Below are 23,951 nucleotides of genomic sequence, written 5' to 3'. Positions count from 1 at the left end.
TCTTAACCGAGGAAAAAAGGGAACACCTGCCACTAAGCTTACATTTGATTGGCTGATCTTGCGGCGTCACTGCCGGCTGGGGGCGGAGCTCTGTCCTGAAGCTCTCATGGAACATGGCGGTGCTCTGGGTGTCCGGCGTTGCCAGAAGAAGCTTCACGTGGATAGTCTCAGGGGCGCCACGCAGAGAATTTTGGTCTCGATTCAGGTAAAGTGGAAGGTTAGACGGTGGGTCATGCTAACGGAAAGTGAGGAGAGAAACTGAGAAGGATGAACTAAGACGGGACCCTGGTCCTGCGCCACCAGGGAAGGGGCAGGAAAGTGAGTTAGGGTTCTGAGCTCAGAAGCTTCAGCGCTGGTTTCCGCGAGCGGTGGGGTCCCGTCACTTCTTTTGGCCTCAGTTTACTCATCTTAGAACCGAAATACCACCCCCTCACCCTTCCACTTCACTCGTTAATTTATTGAGTAAACCGTACTGACCGTGTGTTCCAGACACAGAGTGTAGTGTGGTGTCAGGAAACAAGTGACTCATTTGGGACGAGCAGCTCAGGAACGTGAATGTGAAAGTACTCCATGAACTAACTTCATTTGCGGGGTATATTTCTTCACAAGCAAGATTCAGAGATGAAGTGCAACCTCCTCGTTGTGTTCGTTCATTGATTCACTCAGCAAATGGTTTTTAGACAGCTGTCCTGGCCCAGTATTTCTCTAAGTAGGATACAGCAGCGGAAACAAAGTCCCTTCTCAGAGCGTAAGTACTCTGGGCAAGAGGAAACTGAGGCCGCACAGAGAGGGAGTATTTTGCTAAAAGTCAGAAAGCAAGTTTATGACAGAGCTGGATCTGGAACCCAAGTCTCTTAACTCCTCATCTACTGCTTTTCCCACAATACCATGTGGAGTTTTGTAAAGGTAAGTCTATTTGACTCAGTGTTAGGACATCAAAATTTATAGGAACCTTAGGGAACAATATATGCCCTCTTAGATTTCAAACAAAAACTCCTTTAATCCAAAAGGGTTTTTATCATCAGCTTATGAATTTATTAGCTTCCCCTCTATTTTGGTTAATATTTATTATTATCTCTCAAATCTCCTTCAAGTTTGTTTCATTTGCTCATTCAACAAGTATTTCTAGAGTGTCTAGTATATGCTGGGCATCTAGGTGTGAGGGATACAGTTGTTAATAAGACAGACTAAATCTTTGTCTTCATAGAGCATATGTAATGGCAGAGGAAAAAATGCACAAATATAATTTCAGAAAGTGGTAAATTATGAAGAAAACTAGAGCACAAGTGTGTATCTTGGAGGTACTGCGGTGTGTTTTCAGACCACTGTAATAAAGCGAGGATCTTAAAGCATGTTATACAAATTTTTTGGTTTCCCAGTGCACATAAAGTTATGCTTACACTGTACTGTAGTGTGTTTAATGTGCAATAACATTATGTCTAAGAAAACAATATACATGCCTTAGTTAAAAAAATACTTTATTGCTAAAAAATGCTAACCATCATCTGAGCCTTCAGAGAGTCATAATCTTCTTGCTGGTGGAGGGTCTTGCCTTGATGTTGATGGCTGATGATAGTTCAGGGTGGTGGTTGCTGAAGGGTGGGGTGTCTTGCAATTTCTTAGTATAAGACAACAAAGTTGGCGGCATTGATTGACTCTTCCTTGAATGATGATTTTTCTGTAGCATGCAATTCTGTTTGATAGCTTATTACCCACAGTAGAACATCTTTCAATATTGGAATCAATTCTCTCAAACTCTACGCCTTCTTTATCAACTAAGTTTTTGTAACATTCTAAATCCTTTATTGTCTTTTCAACAATTGTCGCAGTATCTTTAGCAGGAGTAGATTCCATCCCAAGAAACTATTTTCTTTGCTTATCCATAAGAAGCAACTCTTCAATGATGGGGTTTTATCATGAGATTGCAGCAATTCAGTTACATCTTTAGGGCACACTTCTAATTCTAGTTCTCTTGCTATTTCTGCTACATTTGCAATTACTTCTTCACTGATGTCTTGAACCCCTGAAAGTCATCCGTGGGGGTTAGAAACTTCCAAACTCCTGTTTATGTTGATATTTTACCTCTTCCCATGAATCACGAATATTCTTAATGGCATCTAGAATGATGAATTATTTCCAGAAGGTTTTCAACTGACTTTGACCAGATTCATCAGTGGAATCGTTATCTATGGCAGCTGTAGCCTTACAAAATGTATTTCTTAAATAATAAGACTTGAAAGTAAAAATTACTCCTTGCTCTGTGGACTGCAGAATGGATGTTGTGTTAGCACACATGAAAACAGCATTAATCTCGTACATCTCCATCAGGGAGCTCTTGGGTGACCAGTTGCATTGTCAATGAGCAGTAATATTTTGAAAGGAATCTTTTTCTGAGTGGTAGGTCTCAACGGTGGGCTTCAAATATACAGTAAACCATGTTGTAAACAGATGTGCTGTCTTCCAGGCTTTGTTGTTCCATTTATAGAGCACAAGCAGAGTAGATTTAGCATAATTCTTAAGGGCACTAGCATTTTCAGAATGGTAAATGAACATTGGTTTTAACTTCAAGTAACCAGCTACATGAGTCTCTAACAAGAGTCAGCCTGTCCTTTGAAGCTTTGAAGCCAGGCATTGACTTTCTCCTCTCTAGCTATGAAAGTCCTAGATGACATTTTCCAAAAGAAGGCTGTTTTGTCTACATGGAAAATCAGTTGTTTAGTGTAGCCACCTTCATTATCTTAGCTAGATTTTCTGGATAACTTGCTGCAACTTCTACTTGCTGCTTCACCCTGCACTTTTATGTTATGGGGACAGCTTCTTTCTTTAAGCCTCATGAACCAGCCTCTGCTAGCGTCAGACTTCTTCTGCAGCTTTCTTTCTTTCTCAGCCTTCATAGAATTGAATAGAGTTGGGGCCTTGCTCTGGATTAGGCTTTGACTTAAGGGAATATTGTGGCTGATTTGATCTTCTATCCAGACCACTAAAACTTTCTCCACATCAGCAATAAGGCTCTTTTGCTTTGTTAACATTTGTGTGTTCACTAGAGTAACACTTTTAATTTCCTTCAAGAACTTTTTCATTGCATTCACAATTTGGCTAACTGTTTGGCCAAGAGGCCTAGCTTTCAGCCTGTCTTGGCTTTCAGCATGCCTTCCTCACTCAGCTTAATCATTCTAGCTTTTGATTTAAAGTAAAAGATGTGCAACTATTCCTTTCACTTGGACACTTGTAGGCTGATGAAGCATTATTAATTGGCCTAATTTCAGTATTGTTGTGACTCAGGATAGGGAGGTCAAGGAGAGGGAGAGAGACCAGGTAACAACCAGTTGGTGGAGCAGTCAGAACACACACAACATTTATCAGTCAAGTTTGTTGTCTGTATCAGCATGGTTTGTGACACCCCCAAACAGTTACAATAGTAAATCAAAGATCATTGGTCATCACCATAACAAATATAATAATATCAAAAAAGTTTGAAGTATTGCGTGAATTCCCAAAATGTGACAGACACGAAGTGAGCAAATGCTGTTGGAAAAATGGCGCCTGTAGACTTGATTGATGCAGGGTTGTGACAAACCTTCAGCTTTAAAAAAAACACAATATCTGCGAAGTGCAATAAGATGAGGTATGCCGGTATAAGAGATTACTGAGATGAAAGGAATAGATTACATTTCATTATGATGAGATGTGACTGGAGTAGTTTGAGGAGAAAATGGGAGGTGAGGAAGTAGAGACTATAAGCATAGTCAACTCTTTTGAGAAGTTTTGTTATAAAGGAAGCTGGAGTGGAACATGGAATCTGGGGAGAATTTCCTTTAAAGATGGGAGATCCTACAGCATATTTGTGTGTCATGGGGATACTCCAGTAGGTAGGGAGAAATTGATAAAGAATTGATGCAGAAAGAGGGATAAATAGCCGGAAGAGCCTTTGAGTAGGCACAGATGAATAGTGTTACAAACGATTTTCTTGGCTAGACATTGTTCATTTCTGGTGCCCTCCAATTTCTGTAGGGATGACCAATCCCAATCAGATGCCAACTCCATAGAACACAGGAGTTAGTTTATGAACAAATAAGCACTGAAATAATGTGTCAAGACAGATTCCTTCACATTGGCCCATGTACTCAATAATAGTTACACAAGCAGTTTTAAAGGACCCCAAAATCAATAAAACAGATCTCCGTATTCAGGAGTTTATAATCTGGCACAGTGGTTCTTAACCGGGGACAGTTTTGCCCACCAGGGGACATTTGACCAGGTCTTTTGGTTATTATGACTGGAGGACAGGGGTGCTACTGGCATGTAGTGGGTAGAGGCCAGGGATGCTGCTGAGCAACCTACAGTGAACAGGATAGCTTCCCACAACAAAGAGTTGTCCAAAATGTGAGTTATGTTTGCGCTGAGAAACCCTGATCTAGTAAGAGAAGTAGAATGTAAATAAAATTAAAACTCAGGTAAGATGCAGTATGCTCTGAGAGCAATATATAGTGCTCTGATATATGTGGAATCTTAAAAAGAAAGAGGATACAGATGAACTTACTTACAAAGCAGAATAGACCTACAGACATAGAAAACAAACTTATGGTTACCAAAGGGGAAAATGAGGGAGAGGGATAAATTAGGAGGTTGGGATTAACATATACACACTGCTATATATAAAATAGGTAACTAACAAGGATGTAATGTGTAGCACAGGGAACTCTATTTTGTAATAACCCATAAGGAGGAGAATCTGAAAGAGAATATATATATATATAACTGAATCACTGTGCTGTACACTTGAAACTAACATGACATTTTAAATCATTATACTTCAATTAAAAATAAGTACTATGAGAGATCAGAGAAGCTTACAGTTATACTTGATTGGGGAAATCAAGTAAAGCTTGACAGAGAAGAGTTTTGTCCAAGGACTTAAAGGATAAATAAGATTTCTATAAGTGGAGATGAAAGATAGTTATTTTAGATAGGATATAACTTGAGCTAACATGTGATATCAGGAAAGTGGGAAACAGAATGTAGTTTAGTTTAGGTAAGGCATAGAATGTATATAGGAGATTAGTGGGAGATGAGGTTAGAGAGGTAGGTTGGGTTTGGATCTGGGAGGACCGGAAATCCCAGAGGATTTACCTTCTTCACCCATTCTTGGGAATTCTTATAGCATGTAAAATCTGAAATTAGTGTTTGTTTTCTCTTTGTGCCAGTTTAGTTCAACTATAAACTTCCAAGGGCAGGGGCCTATCTAACTCTTCTCTCAACAGTGTCCAGAAGAGTAGTAAGTGTGCAGTATATTGATTTAGATTGATGGGCAAAATTAGGTCTTCTGTTGGTCAACTTCTTTAATGCAGTGAACTAAAGATTCACATATTTGTTTTTGATCCTTCCAGAAAAGAGAAACAGCCAATGGTGGCTGAGACAGTAGAAGAGGTGAAGAAAGAACCTATTCTGGTGTGTCCACCCTTACGAAGCCGAACTTACATACCACCTGAAGATCTCCAGAGTCGTTTGGAATCTCATGTCAAAGAAGTTTTTGGTTCATCTGTTCCTAACAATTGGCAGGACATCTCCCTGGAAGATGTTCATCTGAAGTTCAGCTTCTTGGCACTTTTAGCTGATGACTTGGGCCATGCAGTGCCTAACTCCAGGCTTCACCAGATGTGCAGGGTCAGAGATGTTCTTGATTTCTATAATGTGCCTGTTCAGGATAGATCTAAATTTGATGAACTTATTGCCAGTAATCTGCCTCCCAATTTAAAAATCACTTGGGGTTACTGAGCAGTTTAAAGGAGGAACACGTTGAAATAATTTTTTTTCCACCTGAGAAGGGGGCTGCTTATCAGACATTTTGATACTTTACCATGTGAAATGCTGTCAGAACTGGTCTGTAAATCCACTTTTTTCTAAGTGGAAGGATGTATCATCTCCCTTTTTTTTTAATCATCATGAATTGACAAATATGATTTTCTTTTCACATTTGCTGAAACGTTTTTTTAATGGAACCAGGTCATTAATAATTTATGAAAATATATATTACATAACAAGGTAACATTTATAAAAGAAACATAAAAATCTGTGTCGTGTATTATGAAAGTTTCACTATTCACTTTACTGTATAAGTAGAAATAGAAAATAATACTGTTCAATCTAGATTAATCTCTTGGAATTAAAGTAGATTTCTTAAAGTGTGTAATTTTTTTAATGTGACATTTGCTTTTCTGCCTTGTCATTTTCTTAATTTAAGTATTATAAATGAAAAAGTTAGAATATATGTTAATTTGATAAAAGATAGAACAGATTCTATACCTAAATGAATATTCTCTTCAAAGGAGATGTTTATTTCAAACCCTTTTGCTTTTCTGTAACTTTTAAAAAGTGGCCTTGAGTACTTATGAATATCCACTAGGGTGATAAGTCTGCAGACTTTCATGTACTTAATTTGTGGAAATTACTCAAATAGCTAACCAGGTGATTCTGAATGATAAAAAAATGATAAAGTGATTAAATTAGGAATTTTTTTTTTCAGATTTTAGATATAGCTAGAGAGTAATGACACAAGAAGAAAGAATTGCTTGTATTTTATCTTGACTACAAATAATTCTGAAAGAAAAGTGATAGGTTTTAAACAAAGGAAATTGTATTTATTTTCTTTTCTAGGGAGACTCCTTTGAAGAGGGAAAAAAATAGTTGGATATATAAATTCTGGTATGTTTATTAGAAAAATAAGTTACAGTATGGTCATGCCCTATAAATGTCATCAGTGGACAATCAGATTTTCAATAACCTCTACATGGAAGAACTTCAGAAGTACCTGGAATGTCTAAGTGTTTGGAGCCCTGGAACTTAAACATTAGAGGTGTTTATCCCTTCTGCTTCTATGTGAAATGGGGTCAACGTGGAAACATTTGAATTTTATGTACAGGATTTGATTATCTCATTTCCCACGCAACTTTTACTTTTAATCTGGAGACACAGAAAAATGTGCAAAGGGCAAGGTGGAAGTAAGAGATGGTGAGGGCAGTGTGGAAAAGCACTTGGTTTCATCTGGAGAGCTGCAAAGCCAGCATTCATATAAATGTAAGGGCCAAAGAAATTACTCCTTCGTAACCTGGAGCAGTTTCTCAAAATTTAATGTGCTTATGAATCACTTGGGATCTTTTTTAAATGCAGATTCTGATTCTGTAGGTCAGAAGTGGGTCCTGAAATTGTCTATAAAGCCCCTAGGTTATTCTGATGATGTTTTGAGTACCATGACCCTAGAAGCTAGTATTGAGGTGGGAGACAAGTACTGCCCCCTGAAACCGCAGTCCTGGAACGTTTAGCTGACAGGGAAGGTAAACTGCACATTCATCAGTAACTCTAGAGGGCATCACTGGTTTACAGCCCAATATAATATATCAGAATAATGACCTATAGTTTTCCTGGAAAGATTAAATTAGGTTTGCTAACTTGTTTCCTGAGATAACTAAAAACATATGATATAAAAGGTTTACTTTTTAAAAAAATAAATGATTACTATATAAAAGTGTTAGCAATTTTACTCTGTTGGGCCGTTGAACTCAGTGTGTATGCTTACATAAAAACTGCTAATAAAATAGAGATTCAGGGTTAGTAGAATGAATGGTCTTACACAAACAGTGCTAAATAACAAAGATTCAACTGATTAATTTGAAGATTCTAATTGGCTTTATTAAATGATTCATGAATCAGGCAGCATCCCCTCCAGCAATAGAGAGCTGCTCTGTTGAGCTTCAGGAAAGGAAAGGTTTTTAAAGGCAGAGAGGGAACAGAAAAAAGGAAATTACTAGCAAAAATGCATTGTTTTAGGCAAGGTCACCCTCTTTAAGGGGAATGGATAGGGTCTATCAGTGGATTTCCTCCTAGTGCTGACCAGGAAATTCCAGATTGGCTGATTAAAGGTCACATTCCTGGGGAAGGTCGAATCTATAATGAGGTTAGATATTGTCTTGGTTTGCTGCCCTGTGGCCTAGCACAAATGACTTGATTTTCGGTTTGTCTCCTTTTTAACAACAGTATATATTTCAAGTAGCATAAAAGAAACTTCTCCCTCTTCTGTTCTTTTTACTTTTAACGTGTCATTTATAAAAGTAGCACTTTTTTTTAGAAAATTGGGAAAGACAAAAAATATCTTTTCCATCAACCAGATAATCACCTAACATTCTTGTATATTAACAAGTGAAAAAAACCTTTTTTCCTGTATTTTAAAATTTGCTATGACATCCTGTCTTGTGACCCCTTCACACCATGAGTATTTCTACTCATCTTTAAATACTCTTAAGAATAATAGATTTGATTAATAGCATATTATTCCATAAATGTATGTTACATAATTATTCAACCAATATTCTATTACTGGATTTTAAATTGTTGCCAGTTTTTTGCTTTTATGTTATTTTTTTATTTGGCTTTTCTAGTTTTTTGAGTGTTGGTGTACCATAAAACGCCTTCCTACTCAGAAGTCATTCCACTGTAAGTGTCTTTTTTAAAAAATTAATTAATTAATTAATTTATTTTTCTTGTTACGCTTGTTTTTAATTACACACATACAATGTACAAGTTAATTGTGGAAACATTAGAAAACACAGATAACCAAAATTTAAAAAAACTTTCACATGGTGATAATTATTGACACCTAAAATATGTATTTTTACAAAAGTGGTTTTATATAATACAATACATATTGATTTATTACTTCTCTCTTAAAATATGTATTTGTTTTGTTAATAAGTATACTTCTCCAGAGTCATTTTGAATTACTGCTTAGTTCTTCATTGAAAGATATATGCTATTTAATTCATCCTGAAAATACAGATTGGTTCTATGTTTTGCACATATAAACAATACTCCAGTGAACCCCCTTGTACATATACTTTTTTTTTTTAACATCTTTATTGGAGTATAATTGCTTTACAATGGTGTATTAGTTTCTCCTTTATAACAAAGTGAATCAGTTATACATATGTTCCCATATCTCTTCCCTCTTGCATCTCCCTCCCTCCCACCCTCCCTATCCCACCCCTCTAGGTGGTCACAAAGCACCGAGCTGATCTCCCTGTGCTATGCAGCTGCTTCCCACTAGCTATCTATTTTATGTTTCGTAGTGTATATATGTCCATGCCCCTCTCTCACTTTGTCACAGCTTACCCTTTCCCCTCTGCATATCCTCAAGTCCATTCTCTAGTAGGTCTGTGTCTTTATTCCCGTCTTGGCCGTAGGTTCTTCATGACCTTTTTTTTTTTTTTTTTTTAGATTCCATATATATGTGTTAGCATACGGTATTTGTTTTTCTCTTTCTGACTTACTTCACTCTGTATGACAGACTCTAGATCCATCCATCTCACTACAAATAACTCAATTTCGTTTCTTTTTATGGCTGAGTAATATTCCATTGTATATATGTGCCACATCTTCTTTATCCATTCATCTGTTGATGGACACATAGGTTGCTTCCATGTCCTGGCTATTGTAAATAGAGCTGCAATGAACATTTTGGTACATGACTCTTTGAATTATGGTTTTCTCAGGGTATATGCCAAGTAGTGAGATTGCTGGGTCATATGGTAGTTCTATTTTTAGTTTTTTAAGGAACCTCCATACTGTTCTCCATAGTGGCTGTATCAATTTACATTCCCACCAACAGTGCAGGAGGGTTCCCTTTTCTCCACACCCTCTCCAGCATTTATTGTTTGTAGATTTTTTGATGATGGGCATTCTGACCAGTGTGAGATGATATCTCATTGTAGTTTTGATTTGCATTTCTCTAATGATTAGTGATGTTGAGCATTCTTTCATGTGTTTGTTCGCAATCTGTATATCTTCTTTGGAGAAATGTCTATTTACGTCTTCTGCCCATTTTTGGATTGGGTTCTTTGTTTTTTTGATATTGAGCTTCATGAGCTGCTTGTTAAGTTTGGAGATTAATCCTTTGTAAGTTGCTTCATTTGCAAATATTTTCTCTCATTCTGAGGATTGTCTTTTCGTCTTGTTTATGGTTTCCTTTGCTGTGCAAAAGCTTTTAACTTTTATTAGGTCCCATTTGTTTATTTTTGTTTTTATTTCCATTTTTCTAGGAGGTGGGTCAAAAAGGACCTTGCTGTGATTTATGTCAGAGTGTTCTGCCTATGTTTTCCTCTAAGAGTTTTATAGTGTCTGGCTTTACATTTAGGTCTTTAATCCATTTTGAGTTTATTTTTGTGTATGGTGTTAGGGAGTGTTCTAATTTCATACTTTTCCATGTAGCTGTCCAGTTTTCCCAGCACCACTTATTGAAGAGGCTGTCTTTTCTCCACTGTATATTCTTGCCTCCTTTATCAAAGATAAGGTAACCATATGTGCGTGGGTTTATCTCTGGGCTTTCTACCCTGTTCCATTGATCTATATTTCTGTTTTTGTGCCAGGACCATACTGTCTTGATTACTGTAGCTTTGTAGTATAGTCTGACATCAGGGAGCCTGATTCCTCCAGCTCCATTTTTCTTTCTCAAGATTGCTTTGGCAATTTGGAAGTCTTCTGTGTTTCCATACAAATTGTGAAATTTTTTGTTCTAGTTCTGTGAAAAATGCCAGTGGTAGTTTGATAGGGATTGCATTGAATCTGTAGATTGCTTTGGGTAGTAGAGTCATTTTGACAATGTTGATTTTTCCAATCCAAGAACATGGTATATCTCTCCATCTATTTTATCATCTTTAATTTCTTTCATCAGTGTCTTATAATTTTCTGCATACAGGTCTTTTGTCTCCTTAGGTAGGTTTATTCCTAGATATTTTTTTCTTTTTGATGCAGTGGTAAATGGGAGTGTTTCCTTAATTTCACTTTCAGATTTTTCATCATTAGTGTATAGGAATGCAATAGATTTCTGTGCATTAATTTTGTATCCTGCTACTTTACCAAATTCATTGATTAGCTCTAGTAGTTTTCTGGTAGCATCTTTAGGATTCTCTATGAATAGTATCATGTCATCTGCAAACAGTGACAGCTTTACTTCTTTTCCGATTTGTATTCCTTTTATTTCTTTTTCTTCTCTGATTGCTGTGGCTAAAACTTCCAAAACTATGTTGAATAATAGTGGTGAGAGTGGGCAACCTTGTCTTGTTCCTGATCTTAGTGGAAATGGTTTCAGTTTTTCACCATTGAGGACAATGTTGGCTGTGGGTTTGTCATATATTGCCTTTATTATGTTGAGGAAAGTTCCCTCTATGCCTACTTTCTGGAGGGTTTTAATCATAAATGGGTGTTGAATTTTGTCAAAAGCTTTCTCTGCATCTCTTGAGAGGATAATATGGTTTTCCTCCTTCAATTTGTTAATATGGTGTATCACATTGATTGATTTGCGTATATTGAAGAATCCTTGCATTCCTGGGATAATCCCCACTTGGTCATGGTGTATGATCCTTTTAATGTGCTGCTGGATTCTGTTTGCTAGTATTTTGTTGAGGATTTTTTCATCTATGTTCATCAGTGATATTGGCCTGTAGGTTTCTTTCTTTGTGACATGTTTGTCTGGTTTTGGCATCAGGATGCTGGTGGCCTCATAGAATGAGTTTGGAAGTGTTCCTCCCTCTGCTATATTTTGGAAGAGTTTGAGAAGGATAGGTGTTCGCTCTTCTCTGAATGTTTGATAGAATTCGCCTGTGAAGCCATCTGGTTCTGGGCTTTTGTTTGTTGGAAGATTTTTAATCACAGTTTCAATTTCAGTGCTTGTGATTGGTCTGTTCATATTTTCTATTTCTTCCTGGTTCAGTCTCGGAAGGTTGTGCATTTTTAAGAATTTGTCCATTTCTTCCAGGTTGTCCATTTTATTGGCATAGAGTTGCTTGTAGTAATCTCTCATGATCGTTTGCATTTCTGCAGTGTCAGTTGTTACTTCTCCTTTTTCATTTCTAATTCTATTGATTTGAGTCTTCTCCCTTTTTTTTCTTGATGAGTCTGGCTAATGGTTTATCAATTTTGTTTATCTTCTCAAAGAACCAGCTTTTAGTTTTATTGACCTTTGCTATTGTTTCCTTCATTTCTTTTTCATTTATTTCTGATCTGATCTTTATGATTTCTTTCCTTCTGCTAACTTAGGAGTTTTTTTGTTCTTCTTTCTCTAATTGCTTTAGGTGTAAGGTTAGATTGTTTATTTGAGATGTTTCTTGTTTCTTAAGGTAGGATTGTATTGCTATAGACTTCCCTCTTAGAACTGCTTTTGCTGCATCCCATAGGTTTTGGGTTGTCGTGTTTTCATTGTCATTTGTTTCTAGGTGTTTTTTGATTTCCTCTTTGATTTCTTCAGTGATCTGTTGGTTATTAAGTAGTGTATTGTTTAGCCTCCATGTGTTTGTATTTTTTACAGATTTTTTCCTGTAATTGATATCTAGTCTCGTAGCGTTGTGGTCGGAAAAGATACTTGATACGATTTCAATTTTCTTAAATTTACCAAGGCTTGATTTGTGACCCAAGATATGATCTATCCTGGAGAATGTTCCATGAGCACTTGAGAAGAATGTGTATTCTGTTGTTTTTGGATGGAATGTCCTATAAATATAAATTAAGTCCATCTTGTTTAATGTATCATTTAAAGCTTGTGTTTCCTTATTTATTTTCATTTTGGATGATCTGTCCATTGGTGAAAGTGGGGTGTTAAAGTCCCCTACTCTGATTGTGTTACTGTCGATTTCCCCTTTTATGGCTGTTAGTATTTGCCTTATGTATTGAGGTGCTCCTATGTTGGGTGCATAAATATTTAAAATTGTTACATCTTCTTCTTGGATCGATCCCTTGATCATTATGTAGTGTCTTTCTTTGTCTCTTGTAATAGTCTTTATTTCAAAGTCTATTTTGTCTGATGTGAGAATTGCTACTCCAGCTTTCTTTTGATTTCCATTTGCATGGAATATCTTTTTCCATCCCCTCACTTTCAGTCTGTATGTGTCCCTAGGTCTGAAGTGGGTCTCTTGTAAACAGCATATATACGGGTCTTGTTTTTGTATCCATTCATCCAGTCTGTGTCTTTTGGTGGGAGCATTTAATCCATTTACATTTAAGGTAATTATCGATATGTATGTTCCTATTACCATTTTTTAAATTGTTTTGGGTTTGTTATTGTAGGTCTTTTCCTTCTCTTGTGTTTCCTCCCTAGAGAAGTTCCTTTAGCATTTGTTGTAAAGCTGGTTTGGTGGTGCTGAATTCTCTTAGCGTTTGCTTGTCTGTAAAGGTTTTAATTTCTCCATCAAATCTAAATGAGATCCTTGCTCGGTAGAGTAATCTTGGTTGTAGGTTTTTCTCCTTCATCACTTTAAATATGTCCTGCCACTCCCTTCTGGCTTGCAGAGTTTCTGCTGAAAGATCAGCTGTTAACCTTATGGGGATTCCCTTGTGTGTTATTTGTTGTTTTTCTCTTGTGCTTTTAATATTTTTTCTTTGTATTTAGTTTTTGATAGTTTGATTAATATGTGTCTTGGCGTGTTTCTCCTTGGATTTATCCTGTATGGGACTCTCTGTGCTTCCTGGACTTGATTAACTGTTTCCTTTCCCATATTAGGAAAGTTTTCAACTATAATCTCTTCAAATACTTTCTCAGTCCCTTCCTTTTTCTCTTCTTCTTCTGGGACCCCTATAATTCGAATGTTGGTGCGTTTAATGTTGTCCCAGAGGTCTCTGAGACTGTCCTCAATTCTTTTCATTCTTTTTTCTTTATTCTGCTCTGCAGTAGTTATTTCCACTATTTTATCTTCCAGGTCACATATCCGTTCTTCTGCCTCAGTTATTCTGCTATTGATCCCTTCTAGAGAATTTTTAATTTCATTTATTGTGTTGTTCATCACTGTTTGTTTGCTCTTTAGTTCTTCTAGGTCCTTGTTGAACGTTTCTTGTATTTATTCTATTTCCAAGATTTTGGATCATCTTTACTATCATTATTCTGAATTCTTTTCCAGGTAGACTGCCTATTTCCTCTTCATTTGTTAGGTTTGGTTGGTGTTTACCTTGCTCCTTCATCTGCTGTGTGTTTTTCTGTCTTCTCATTTTACTTAACTTACTGTGTTTGGGGTCTCCTTTTCGCAGGCTGCAGGTTTGTAGTTCCCATTAGTTTTGGTGTCTGTCCCCAGTGGCTACGGTTCGTTCTGTGGGTTGTTTAGGCTTCCTGGTGTAGGGGACTAGTACCTGTGTTCTGGTGGATGAGGCTGGATCTTGTCTTTCTGGTGGGCAGGTCCACGTCTGGTGGTGTGTTTTGGGGTGTCTGTGACCGTATTATGATTTTAGGCAGCCTCTCTGCTAATGGATGGGGCTGTGTTCCCTTCTTGCTAGTTGTTTGGCATAGGGTGCCCAGCACTGTAGCTTGCTGGTCATTGAGTGAAGCTGGGTCTTGGTGTTGAGATGGAGATCTCTGGGAGATTTTCGCCGTTTGGTATTACGTGGAGCTGGGAGGTCTCTTGTGGACCAGTGTCCTGAGCTTGGCTCTCCCACCTCAGAGGCACAGCCCTGATGCCTGGCTGGAGCACCAAGAGCCTTTCATCCACACAGTTCAGAATAAAAGGGAGATAAGAAAGAAAGAAAGAAAGAAAGAAGATAAAATAAGATAAAGTAAAATAAAATAATTAAAATAAAAAATAATTATTAAGAAAAAATTTTTTAAAAGTAAAAAAAAAAAAAAAAAGACAGACAGAACCCTAGGAGAAATGGTAAAAGCAATGCTATACAGACAAAATCACACACAGAAGTATACACATATACACTCACAAAAGGAGAAAAAGGGAAAAAATATATATATATCTTTGATCCCAAAGTCCACCTCCTCAATTTGGGATGATTCGTTGGCTATTCAGGTATTCCACAGATGCTGGGTACATCAGGTTGATTGTGGAGATTTAATCCTCTGCTCCTGAGACTGCTGGGAGAAATTTCCCTTTCTCTTCTTTGTTCGCACAGCTCCCAGGGTTCAGCTTTGGATTTGGACCCACCTCTGCATGTAGGTCACCTGAGGGTGTCTGATCTTCGCTCAGACAGGACGGGGTTAAAGGAGCAGCTGATTCGGGGGCTCTGGCTCGCTCAGGCTGGGGAGAGGGAGGGGTACGGATGTGGGGGGAGCTTGCGGAGGCAGAGGCCGGCGTGACGTTGCAACAGCCTGAGGTGCGCCGTGTGTTCTCCTGGGGAAGTTGTCCCTGGATCACGGGACCCTGGCAGTGGCGGGCTGCACAGGCTCCTGGGAGTGGGGGGTCTGGATAGTGACCTGTGCTTGCACACACGCTTCTTGGTGGCGGCAGCAGCAGCCTTAGCGTCTCATGCCCGTCTCTGGTGTCTGCGCTGATAGCCGCGGCTTGCGCCCATCTCTGGAGCTCCTTTAAGCGGTGCTGTTAGTCTCCTCTCCTCATGCACCAGGAAACAAAGAGGCAAGAAAAAGTCTCTTGCCTCTTCGGCAGCTCCAGACTTTTTCCCGGACTCCCTCCCACCTAGCTGTGGTGCACTTGCCCCTTCAGGCTGTGTTCACGTAGCCAACCCCAGTCCTCTCCCTGGGATCTGACCTCTGAAGCCTGAGCCTCAGCTCCCAGCCCCCGCCCATCACGGCGGGTGAGCAGACAAGCCTCTCAGGCTGGTGAGTGCTGGTCAGCACCGATCCTCTGTGCGGGAATCTCTCCACTTTGCCCTCTGCTCCCCTGTTGCTGTGCTCTCCTCTGTGATCCCCTCCACCACCCGCAGTCTCCACCCACTAAGGGGCTTCCTAGTGTGTGGAAACCTTTCCTCCTTCACAGCTCCCTCCCACTGGTGCAGGTCCCGTCCCTATTCCTTTGTCTCTGTTTTTTCTTTTTTCTCTTGCCCTACCCAGGTACGTGGGGAATTTCTTGCCTTTTGGGAAGTCTGAGGTCTTCTGCCGGCATTCAGTAGGTGTTCTGTAGGAACTGTTCCACATGTAGATGTATTTCTGATGTATTTGTGGAGAGGAAGGTGATCTCTGCGTCTTACTCTTCCACCATCTTGAAGCTCCTCCCACTGTAAATGTCTTGACCCTAAACCTAGGAATGGCCAACTTCGTCCTGCTTCTTTGATTTGTAATCCCATTACTATGTGTTTTGTGCATCCTACAGTACAAAGTGACGGGTACCTTTAACTCAATCATATCTTCATGCATGAAATAAATCTTATCTACAATTACTTTCATTTTAATTAGGTTGTTTCACAGTGCAAAGGTCCTAAAGGTTTTACTTGAATGGTTTCTGAATTCAGAAGTAGTCACTAAAGTTAACTTCTGATTCCATATAATTCCAGTGTTAATCTTAGTTGTATAGGAGCAGACTGCAGCTGCCATCAAATTTCTGCTTCCTTCTATCATGGAATATCAAGTTCTAAATATTTAACACTGATGCAACACTAATAATACACTATTCATATTCATATTTCAACAATGTCCCAGTAATGAGCTCCATAGCAATTTCACCCCCTGATCCAGAATCTATTCCTGGTTCATGCTTTACATTTTTTTTTTAAAATTAATTAATTAATTAATTTATTTTATTTTTGGCTGTGTTGGATCTTCGTTTCTGTGCAAGGGCTTTCTCTAGTTGCGGCAAGCGGGGGCCACTCTTCATCACAGTGCACGGGCCTCTCACTATCGCGGCCTCTCTTGTTGCCGAGCACAGGCTCCAGACACGCAGGCTCAGTAGTTGTAGCTCACGGGCCCAGTTGCTCTGCGGCATGTGGGATCTTCCCAGACCAGGGCTCGAACCCGTGTCCCCTGCATTGGCAGGCGGATTCTCAACCACTGCGCCACCAGGGAAGCCCCATGCTTTACATTTTGTTATCATGTCTACTTAATCTCCTTTCCTTGAAACAATTTTTCAGTAAATTTTATTTTGTAAGGAATGTATTCATGTTATCTAAGTTGTCAGATTAGTTGGCATAAAGTTGTTATAATCTCATTTTCCTTTTAATGTCTGCTGTGATCTGCAATGATAAGCCATCTTTCATTTTTGGTATTTGTTATTTGTATTCTATCTTGTTTTTAATTTGACCAGTCTAGCTTGAAGTTGAACCAATTTTTGTCTTTGTTAATTTTTTTCTATTGTTTATTTTTTATTTCATTGGTATGTGCTGTTATTAGTTCCTTCTACTTACTTTGAGTTTATTTTCTTCTCCTTTTCCTAGCTTCTTAAGGTAAAGCCTTAAGCCACTTAAGACCTGCTTTTCTAATATAACTATTAAAATTATAAACTTCCCTTTTTACCTTTAACTTTATTCTCAAATTTTTTTATATTGTACTTCTATTATTATTCAGTTTGAAGTATTTTCTATTTCTGATGTTGTTTCTTCCTTGACCCATGGATTATTAGAAGTGTGTTTAATTTTCAAACATTTGGGGATTTTCTAGATATCCTATTGTTATTAATTTCTAATTTAATTCCATTGTGGTAAAAGAAAATCTATGATTTCAATATTTTTACATTTACTAAGATTAATTTTATGACACAGTTTATGGCCTATCTTGCTGAACATACCTTGTGCACTTGAAGTTGTTGGGTTTAGTGTTATACAAATAGCAATTAGGTCAAGGTTACTGATAGTGTTGTTGAAATCTGTGCCTTTACTAATTTTAGTTAAGTTGTTCTATCCATTGCTGAGAGAGGGATGTTAAAATCTCCAACCATGATTATGGAATTGTCTATTCCTACCTTTAAATATGTCAAATTTTGCTCCATATATTTCAAAATCCTCTATTAGGATTTATGATTTTTATGATCTTGTCATCACTACCTTTTATCTCGGATAGTACTCTTGGTCTTGAAATCTACTTTATTGACATTACTATAGCCACTTTGGGGTTTTTTTGCTTACTGTTTCATGGTATGTTATTTTTCCTCCATTTACTTGCAGTCTGTCAATGTGAACTACACTAATAATTTTTTACCACAATCCTGAATCTTGGTAATCCCCTCCTTGCTTTTGTTTGAAGAATTACTCTAAAAGTATGCTCTATAGTTTTACTTTAGCACATATAAATTTATAAGATTCATTTATGTGTATTTATTTATGTGTATTCATTTACGACTGGCATCTAACACTCAGTATTAAGTTTGTTGAGATTCATCCAGGTTCTTACATGTAGCTGTGACTCATTTATTTTTATTGCTTTATAGTATGCCGCTGTATAAATATGCCAAAATTTATTCATTCATTTTATTGTTAATAGATATTTAGTTTCCTTTTTTTTAATATCTTAAAAAATGCTGCTATAGATATTTTTGTACATATTTCCTGATGCACTTGTGCACACATTTCTGTTGGGTATATCTCTAGAAATGAAATTGCACAGTCAAAAGTTATTTGTATTGTCACATTTAGTAGACAGTGCCAAATTGCTTTCTAAAGTGGTTGCACCCATTTACATTCCTCTAGCAGAGTTCGAGTCTTGGTGATCCACTTCCTAACCCACCCTTCTTGTTTTCAGAGTTTTTAATTTTTGCCAATCTTGTAGATCTAAACATATCCCATGATTTTAATTTGTATTTTTCTGACGACTAATGAGATTAAGCCTTTTTTTCCATATGCTTATACTGTGTTTCCTCTTCTGTAAAGTTCCTGTGTCTTTTTCTTACATTTAACTGAGATTTTTATAAATTGATTTTTTAAGGAATTCTTTATGTATTCTCTTTAATGATTCTTCATCAGTTTTATGTGTAGCATAAGTCTGTTGCAAGTTAGTGGCTTGTGCTTGCAAGTTTTTTATAGAGTATTTGGCTAATCGGAAGTCCTTAAAATTAAGGAAGTTAAATTTACTAATAGTTTCCTTAAGTTTGTACTTTTGAAATGCTTTGTCCATCACCTCAAATAAATAAGGGCTCATAGTTTTATGGAGATAATGCTTTTATTTTCTTGTCATGAAAAATCCCACTAATGCTCCATTCTATAGCTAGTTCAAGGACCCCTGTTAATTTGTTGAGAGGGGAAGGGAATTGGTGGGAGATTTGGTGTTGGCCAAATTCTGAAAGTAGAAATTGTGCCCAAGAAAAAGTATTTTGTCGGTTACTGTGACCACATTTGTAGTTCTTGGCTAGTTCAGAACCCTTTGGTAGCAGGTCAAAGCCCTTGACTTTTTCTTTATTTGTAGAGGAAAGATATGCCCAATAGAGGTCAAATTTGTTAATTAAAAATATTAATAAAATATGTGAGCAAATGTAAGGGCTATTCCTAAGAGGGAAAGATTTAGAGAGCATAGAGAAGGAAAAGAGAGAAAAAAGGAGGGGACTGGATTCCATAAGTTTTAAAAGTTAATAGGAGACTAGAGCAAGAAGTGGGCAGTAATCTGGTATTTCACTTATATTAGCTCAGTTTAACTCAAAAGACATATTTGAGATTTTGACCAGGACAACTCTAGGTAGTGTCATTCTTCCTTTTACTGCTAGAAAAAAGGGCTCAAGAAGAAAAAGTCAGGTACTTTGTCTTGTAATCAGGGCTGTCTCTTCTGGTCTGATTGGAGGTGGGTTAAAATCAGCTCTTGAATGAGAAGTAAATCTGATTTTTAACTCCAATGTTTGGAATTTAGCAGTTCATGAGGACAGATAGTCTTTTTACTCATTTTATAATCTCAGAGAGCTGTGGAGTTCCAAGAGTGTTTAGATAAGGGTATATCTTTTCAGTTGAATTTTGTTTAGAAAGGATATCAGCAGAGACTTGCGATTATGAAGACATCAAGCCAGAAATTATATTTCTGAGGGAAAATGAAAGGCTATCTGAAATTATTAACTTTCCTTTATTCTATCTCCCCCATTTCCATTTATATTTCTCTCTTGTTTTAAAGACTGTTTCTTAGAATATTACAGAAGAAACTCTCTTAGCTGAATTGTGGTCCTATTTTTATTTTGTTTGAAGGATGATTTTCTTTTAATGTGAGACTAATGATATGTTAGAATTACATTCTGTGAAAATATTTCTTGAAGGTTGACTACATGTCATAGTTATGCAATTCAGGAATGAAGGAAAAAGTGATGACATTTGAAAAGAAGTATAAATTGAACTAAAGTTAATGACTTTTCCATTTCTTTCTGTATGGATACACTGGTTGATTCATGTGATACTTAAAGAGAAGCTTAACTGATAATGTGTGGAAGGAATACTACATCTTTAGATTTATTTAGGGCAAAGACTAATTTCCTAGTGATTATCACATATAGACCCTTGATAAATTCTTGTTGAACTTCTAATCAATTATGACTCAGAGTTGGAGATATGAATTCCATTCCTGAATCTGCCATGTATTTCTGTGTGACCTTAAGTATTCAATTTCTTGAATATTTTTACAAGTAAAATATTGTACTTTGGGGCTATAAAATCACTTGTTTTTAAGCTCTTTCAGAGAACAGTGTCTTATTCACCATCAAATTCCGATTCTCAGTGCTTCTCTCTCTCTAGGCTGATTCTCAGCATGTATTCCTGCCTCATCTCATATCTACCTCTCTCTCTCTCTCAATACACACACATACACACTCATTAAAAACAAAATACAAAGTCATTGCCTTCCCCTACCTGCATTTGTGGTTAGTGCACAGGCCTGACTCACAACATCCGAAACTTGGATTCAGAGTCAGCTTTACCTCTCCACGTGGCAGGTTAGAAGTGATGGGAAATTAATGCACCCCTTCCCCCACCACTACCAGGAGAAACCCTCAACGAACCATTTATTGGATATTTCTCATTGCTCTTCTCCACTCCACTTCCTAGAACTGCCTCAAAATAAACTACTTGCTCATGAGTTCTTACCTCAAAGTAGGCTTCTGGAGGAACCCAAAGTAGGACACAAAGCAAACTCCTCCTTGACGCTTCTTTCAGCTACCAGTGTATTGCTCTCCTCATTCTTGAATAATTAAGCTGTCCTATTCATTCCTCAACTGCACTAGTACCAGGTTCTGCTGTACCACCAAGTTCTCTCTATAAAAATGCCCAAAGATATGACATGTGGCATATCCAGTAGCAGTTTCAGAACTTAACTTGCTTGAAGTATCAATTAACAATAAATAATCTTTCCTTCAGCCTCTCCAGCTCCACTGATGTATAATTCTTAAGACTTTGATCTTACACCATTGTGGGAACTGGTTTAACTGCCTCTGAAGGGTTGTTGTCCTTGCATCTAATGATGGAGCTTTAGAACTTGAAGTTTGCAGGGCAGGCAGTTAGGAAGAGAAGATGGGTGTAGAGCAGAGAAAGGATAAGCTGGAACCCACAAAGCATGAGTTTATAGTTCATTCTGCCCCTGACTTTGATAGTATGAGTGTCTGCAGATGAGGCTGGTAATCGCCCTCAAAAAACTAAATTCACACAAATTTTGGTAATTTGTTTTCAATATCATCCAATAAAAAATATCTTCTTGTTTCCTTTATGACTACTTCTTTGATCCATGAATTATGTATGTATGTATGTATGTATTTATTTATTTATTTAGCTGCATCAGGTCTTAGTTGTGGCACAGGGGATCTTCGTTGCAGTATGTGGGATCTTTTGTTGTGGTATGCGGGCTCTTTGTTGTGGCACGCGGGCTTCTCTCTAGTTGTGGCATGTGGGCTCAGTTGCCACACAGCATGTGGGATCTTAGTTCCCTGACCAGGGATCAAACCCACATCCCCTTGCACTGGAAGGCGGATTTAACCACTGGATCGCCAGGGAAGTCCCATGCCATGAATTATGTAGGGCACTCATTTCAAGTGTTCCCTTGAAATAGCCCCCTGTGACTAGTGTGAACTTTATTGGACAGGTGAGTCTTAGAGAGTCAGTTATCACTTAGAGGATTAAATATAAGGAAAAATTTTTATATTTATTTTTATTTTAACCATTTCCAGGGATGTTCATTTCTTTCAACGTACATCCAATTTTCTATCTAGTGTCATATTATTTCTGCCTGAAGAATTTCCCTTAACACTTTTTTTGTAGTTCAGGTCTCCTAGTAATGAACTCTACTAGTTTTAGTATGATAAATGTTTGTTTCTCCCTTATTTTGAAAATCTTTTTATTTTGTTTTATTTAAAAAATTTTTTTAATTTTTTAGGCCACGCCATGTGTCATGTGGGATCTTAGTTCCCTGACTAGGGATTGAAACCATGTCCACTGCATTGAGAGAGTGGAGTCTTAACCACGGACTGCCAAGGAAGTCTCAAAAATCTTTTTATTTTGAAATAATTATAGGTTCTCAGGAAGTTGCAAAATTGTATGCATTCGCCTTCATTTTTTTTTTAAAAACATCTTTATTGGAGTATAATAGCTTTACAATGGTGTGTTAGTTTCTGCTTTATAACAAAGTGAATCAGCTATATGTGTATATATATCCCCATATCTCCTCCCTCTTGTGTCTCCCTCCCACTCTCCTTCATTTTTGAGAGATATTTTTGCTGCATATAAAATTCTGGTTTTATGTTTTTTAAACCTTTCTTTCTGCAAGATTTGTCATTCCATTTTCTTCTAACTTGCATAGTTTCTGTTAAGGAGTATACTTAAGCTTTTCTTTCTTCCTCTGTATGTAATGTGGGTTGTGGGGTTTTTTGTTTTTTTTTCTTCCTCTGATTGCCTTAAAATGTAAAAAAAAAAAAAAAAAGAGAGCAGCTTGGGCTGCTCTGAGATTCTTTTGTCTGTGATTGATGTCTTTTACAATTTTTAGAAAATTCTTGGCCTTTATCTCTTCAAATATTTCTTCTGTTCCATCATCTCTCTCTTCTGAATTTCCAAGTACGTGTATATTAGATGATTTGTTATCATCCCACAATTCTTGTATGCTCTGTTCCTTTTTGCTTTTTGCTTTTTTTTTTGTTTCCCTCTTTGTTAGACCTATCTTTAAGTTTGGTGATTTTATCCAAGCTATGTGCAGTGGATGAGCCCATTGAAAGCATTGTTTATCTCTGTTGCTGTGGGGCTTTTTTTAGTTTTTTTGTTTTTATTTCTAGCATTCCCATTTGATGATTTCTTTTGGTTTCCTTTTTGTTGTTGTTGTTAAAATTATCTATTTATTCATGCATGTTGTCCACCCATTTCACTAGAGCTTTGTCTTAGTTCAGACTGCTATAAAAACTGTCAGGCACTGTGTGACTTAAACAATACAAACTTATTTTTCACAGTTATGAAGACTGGAATTCTGAGATCAGGGTGCTAGCATAGCTGAGTTCTGATGAGGACCCTCTTTCTTGTTTATAGAAAGTCCTCTTGCTGTATCCTCACATGGCAGAGAGATAGCAAGCGAGCAAGCTCTGGCTTCCTCATCCTCTTATGAGAACATCAATCCCATCACAGGGGCTGCACCCTCATGATCTCATGTAAACCTCATTACCTCCCCAAAGCCCCACCTCCAAATATCATCACAATATGGATTAAGGCTTCAACATATGGATTTTTGGAGGGATACACACATTCAGTCTATAGCAAGATTTAATATTATTCACAGTTATTTTAAATTCTCTGCTTGTTCTATCTGGGTTTTCTCCAGGTCTAGTTCTGTTGATTGCTTTGTCTTTTGCCATTTTCTTTTTCTTTGCTTTCTTGTGTCTGACAATTTTTTAGTTTTTATTTTTGGCTAGGTTGTGCAGCAACTTTGGTATATAGTCCATTGTTTCCCTCCATCAGGCCCTACGTAGCCCCAGCCAGGTTATGCTGTGACTCAACTTTGATTATAGGCCTGGTAGCCAGAATGGGGACAGTTTCCAAAGGCACCTGTTGCCTTATGGGGGAAGACCTCTATATGGTCTTTATTCATGTTAGGGTGGGAGAAAGGGAGAGAGAGTAGTTCTAGCTCTTAGTGGGCAAAGGGTGAGCCTCTTCAGCAAATACAGAATGTTCAGAAACTTCTAGGGAGTGAAAATTGTTGGGGGCATCCATCAGATGTCCCCATCTCATCTTCCAGGTTTGGTCCTAAACTTGACATAACATACCTGGCTTGGTTGAACATTTGTTGGCAGTTAGCTACTTTTACCATCAAATCCTGTGCTTGA

General features: G+C 37.5%; 1 protein-coding gene across 1 annotated transcript; it reads left to right on the top strand.

Moving 5' to 3' along the window:
• Nucleotides 1-60: 60 nt before the first annotated feature.
• MRPL50 (mitochondrial ribosomal protein L50) lies at nt 61-6,190 on the top strand. Its single transcript, XM_007197085.3, has 2 exons — nt 61-205; nt 5,388-6,190. Exons 1-2 carry the CDS (start codon nt 114-116, stop codon nt 5,773-5,775), a joined length of 480 nt encoding a protein of 159 aa, XP_007197147.1. The 5' UTR covers nt 61-113; the 3' UTR covers nt 5,776-6,190.
• The last annotated feature ends 17,761 nt before the right edge of the window (nt 6,191-23,951 follow it).

Source organism: Balaenoptera acutorostrata, chromosome 6 (genome assembly GCF_949987535.1).
Source record: "Balaenoptera acutorostrata chromosome 6, mBalAcu1.1, whole genome shotgun sequence".
Taxonomy (NCBI): Eukaryota; Metazoa; Chordata; class Mammalia; order Artiodactyla; family Balaenopteridae; genus Balaenoptera; species Balaenoptera acutorostrata.
This window is presented reverse-complemented; position numbering and strand designations above follow the sequence as displayed.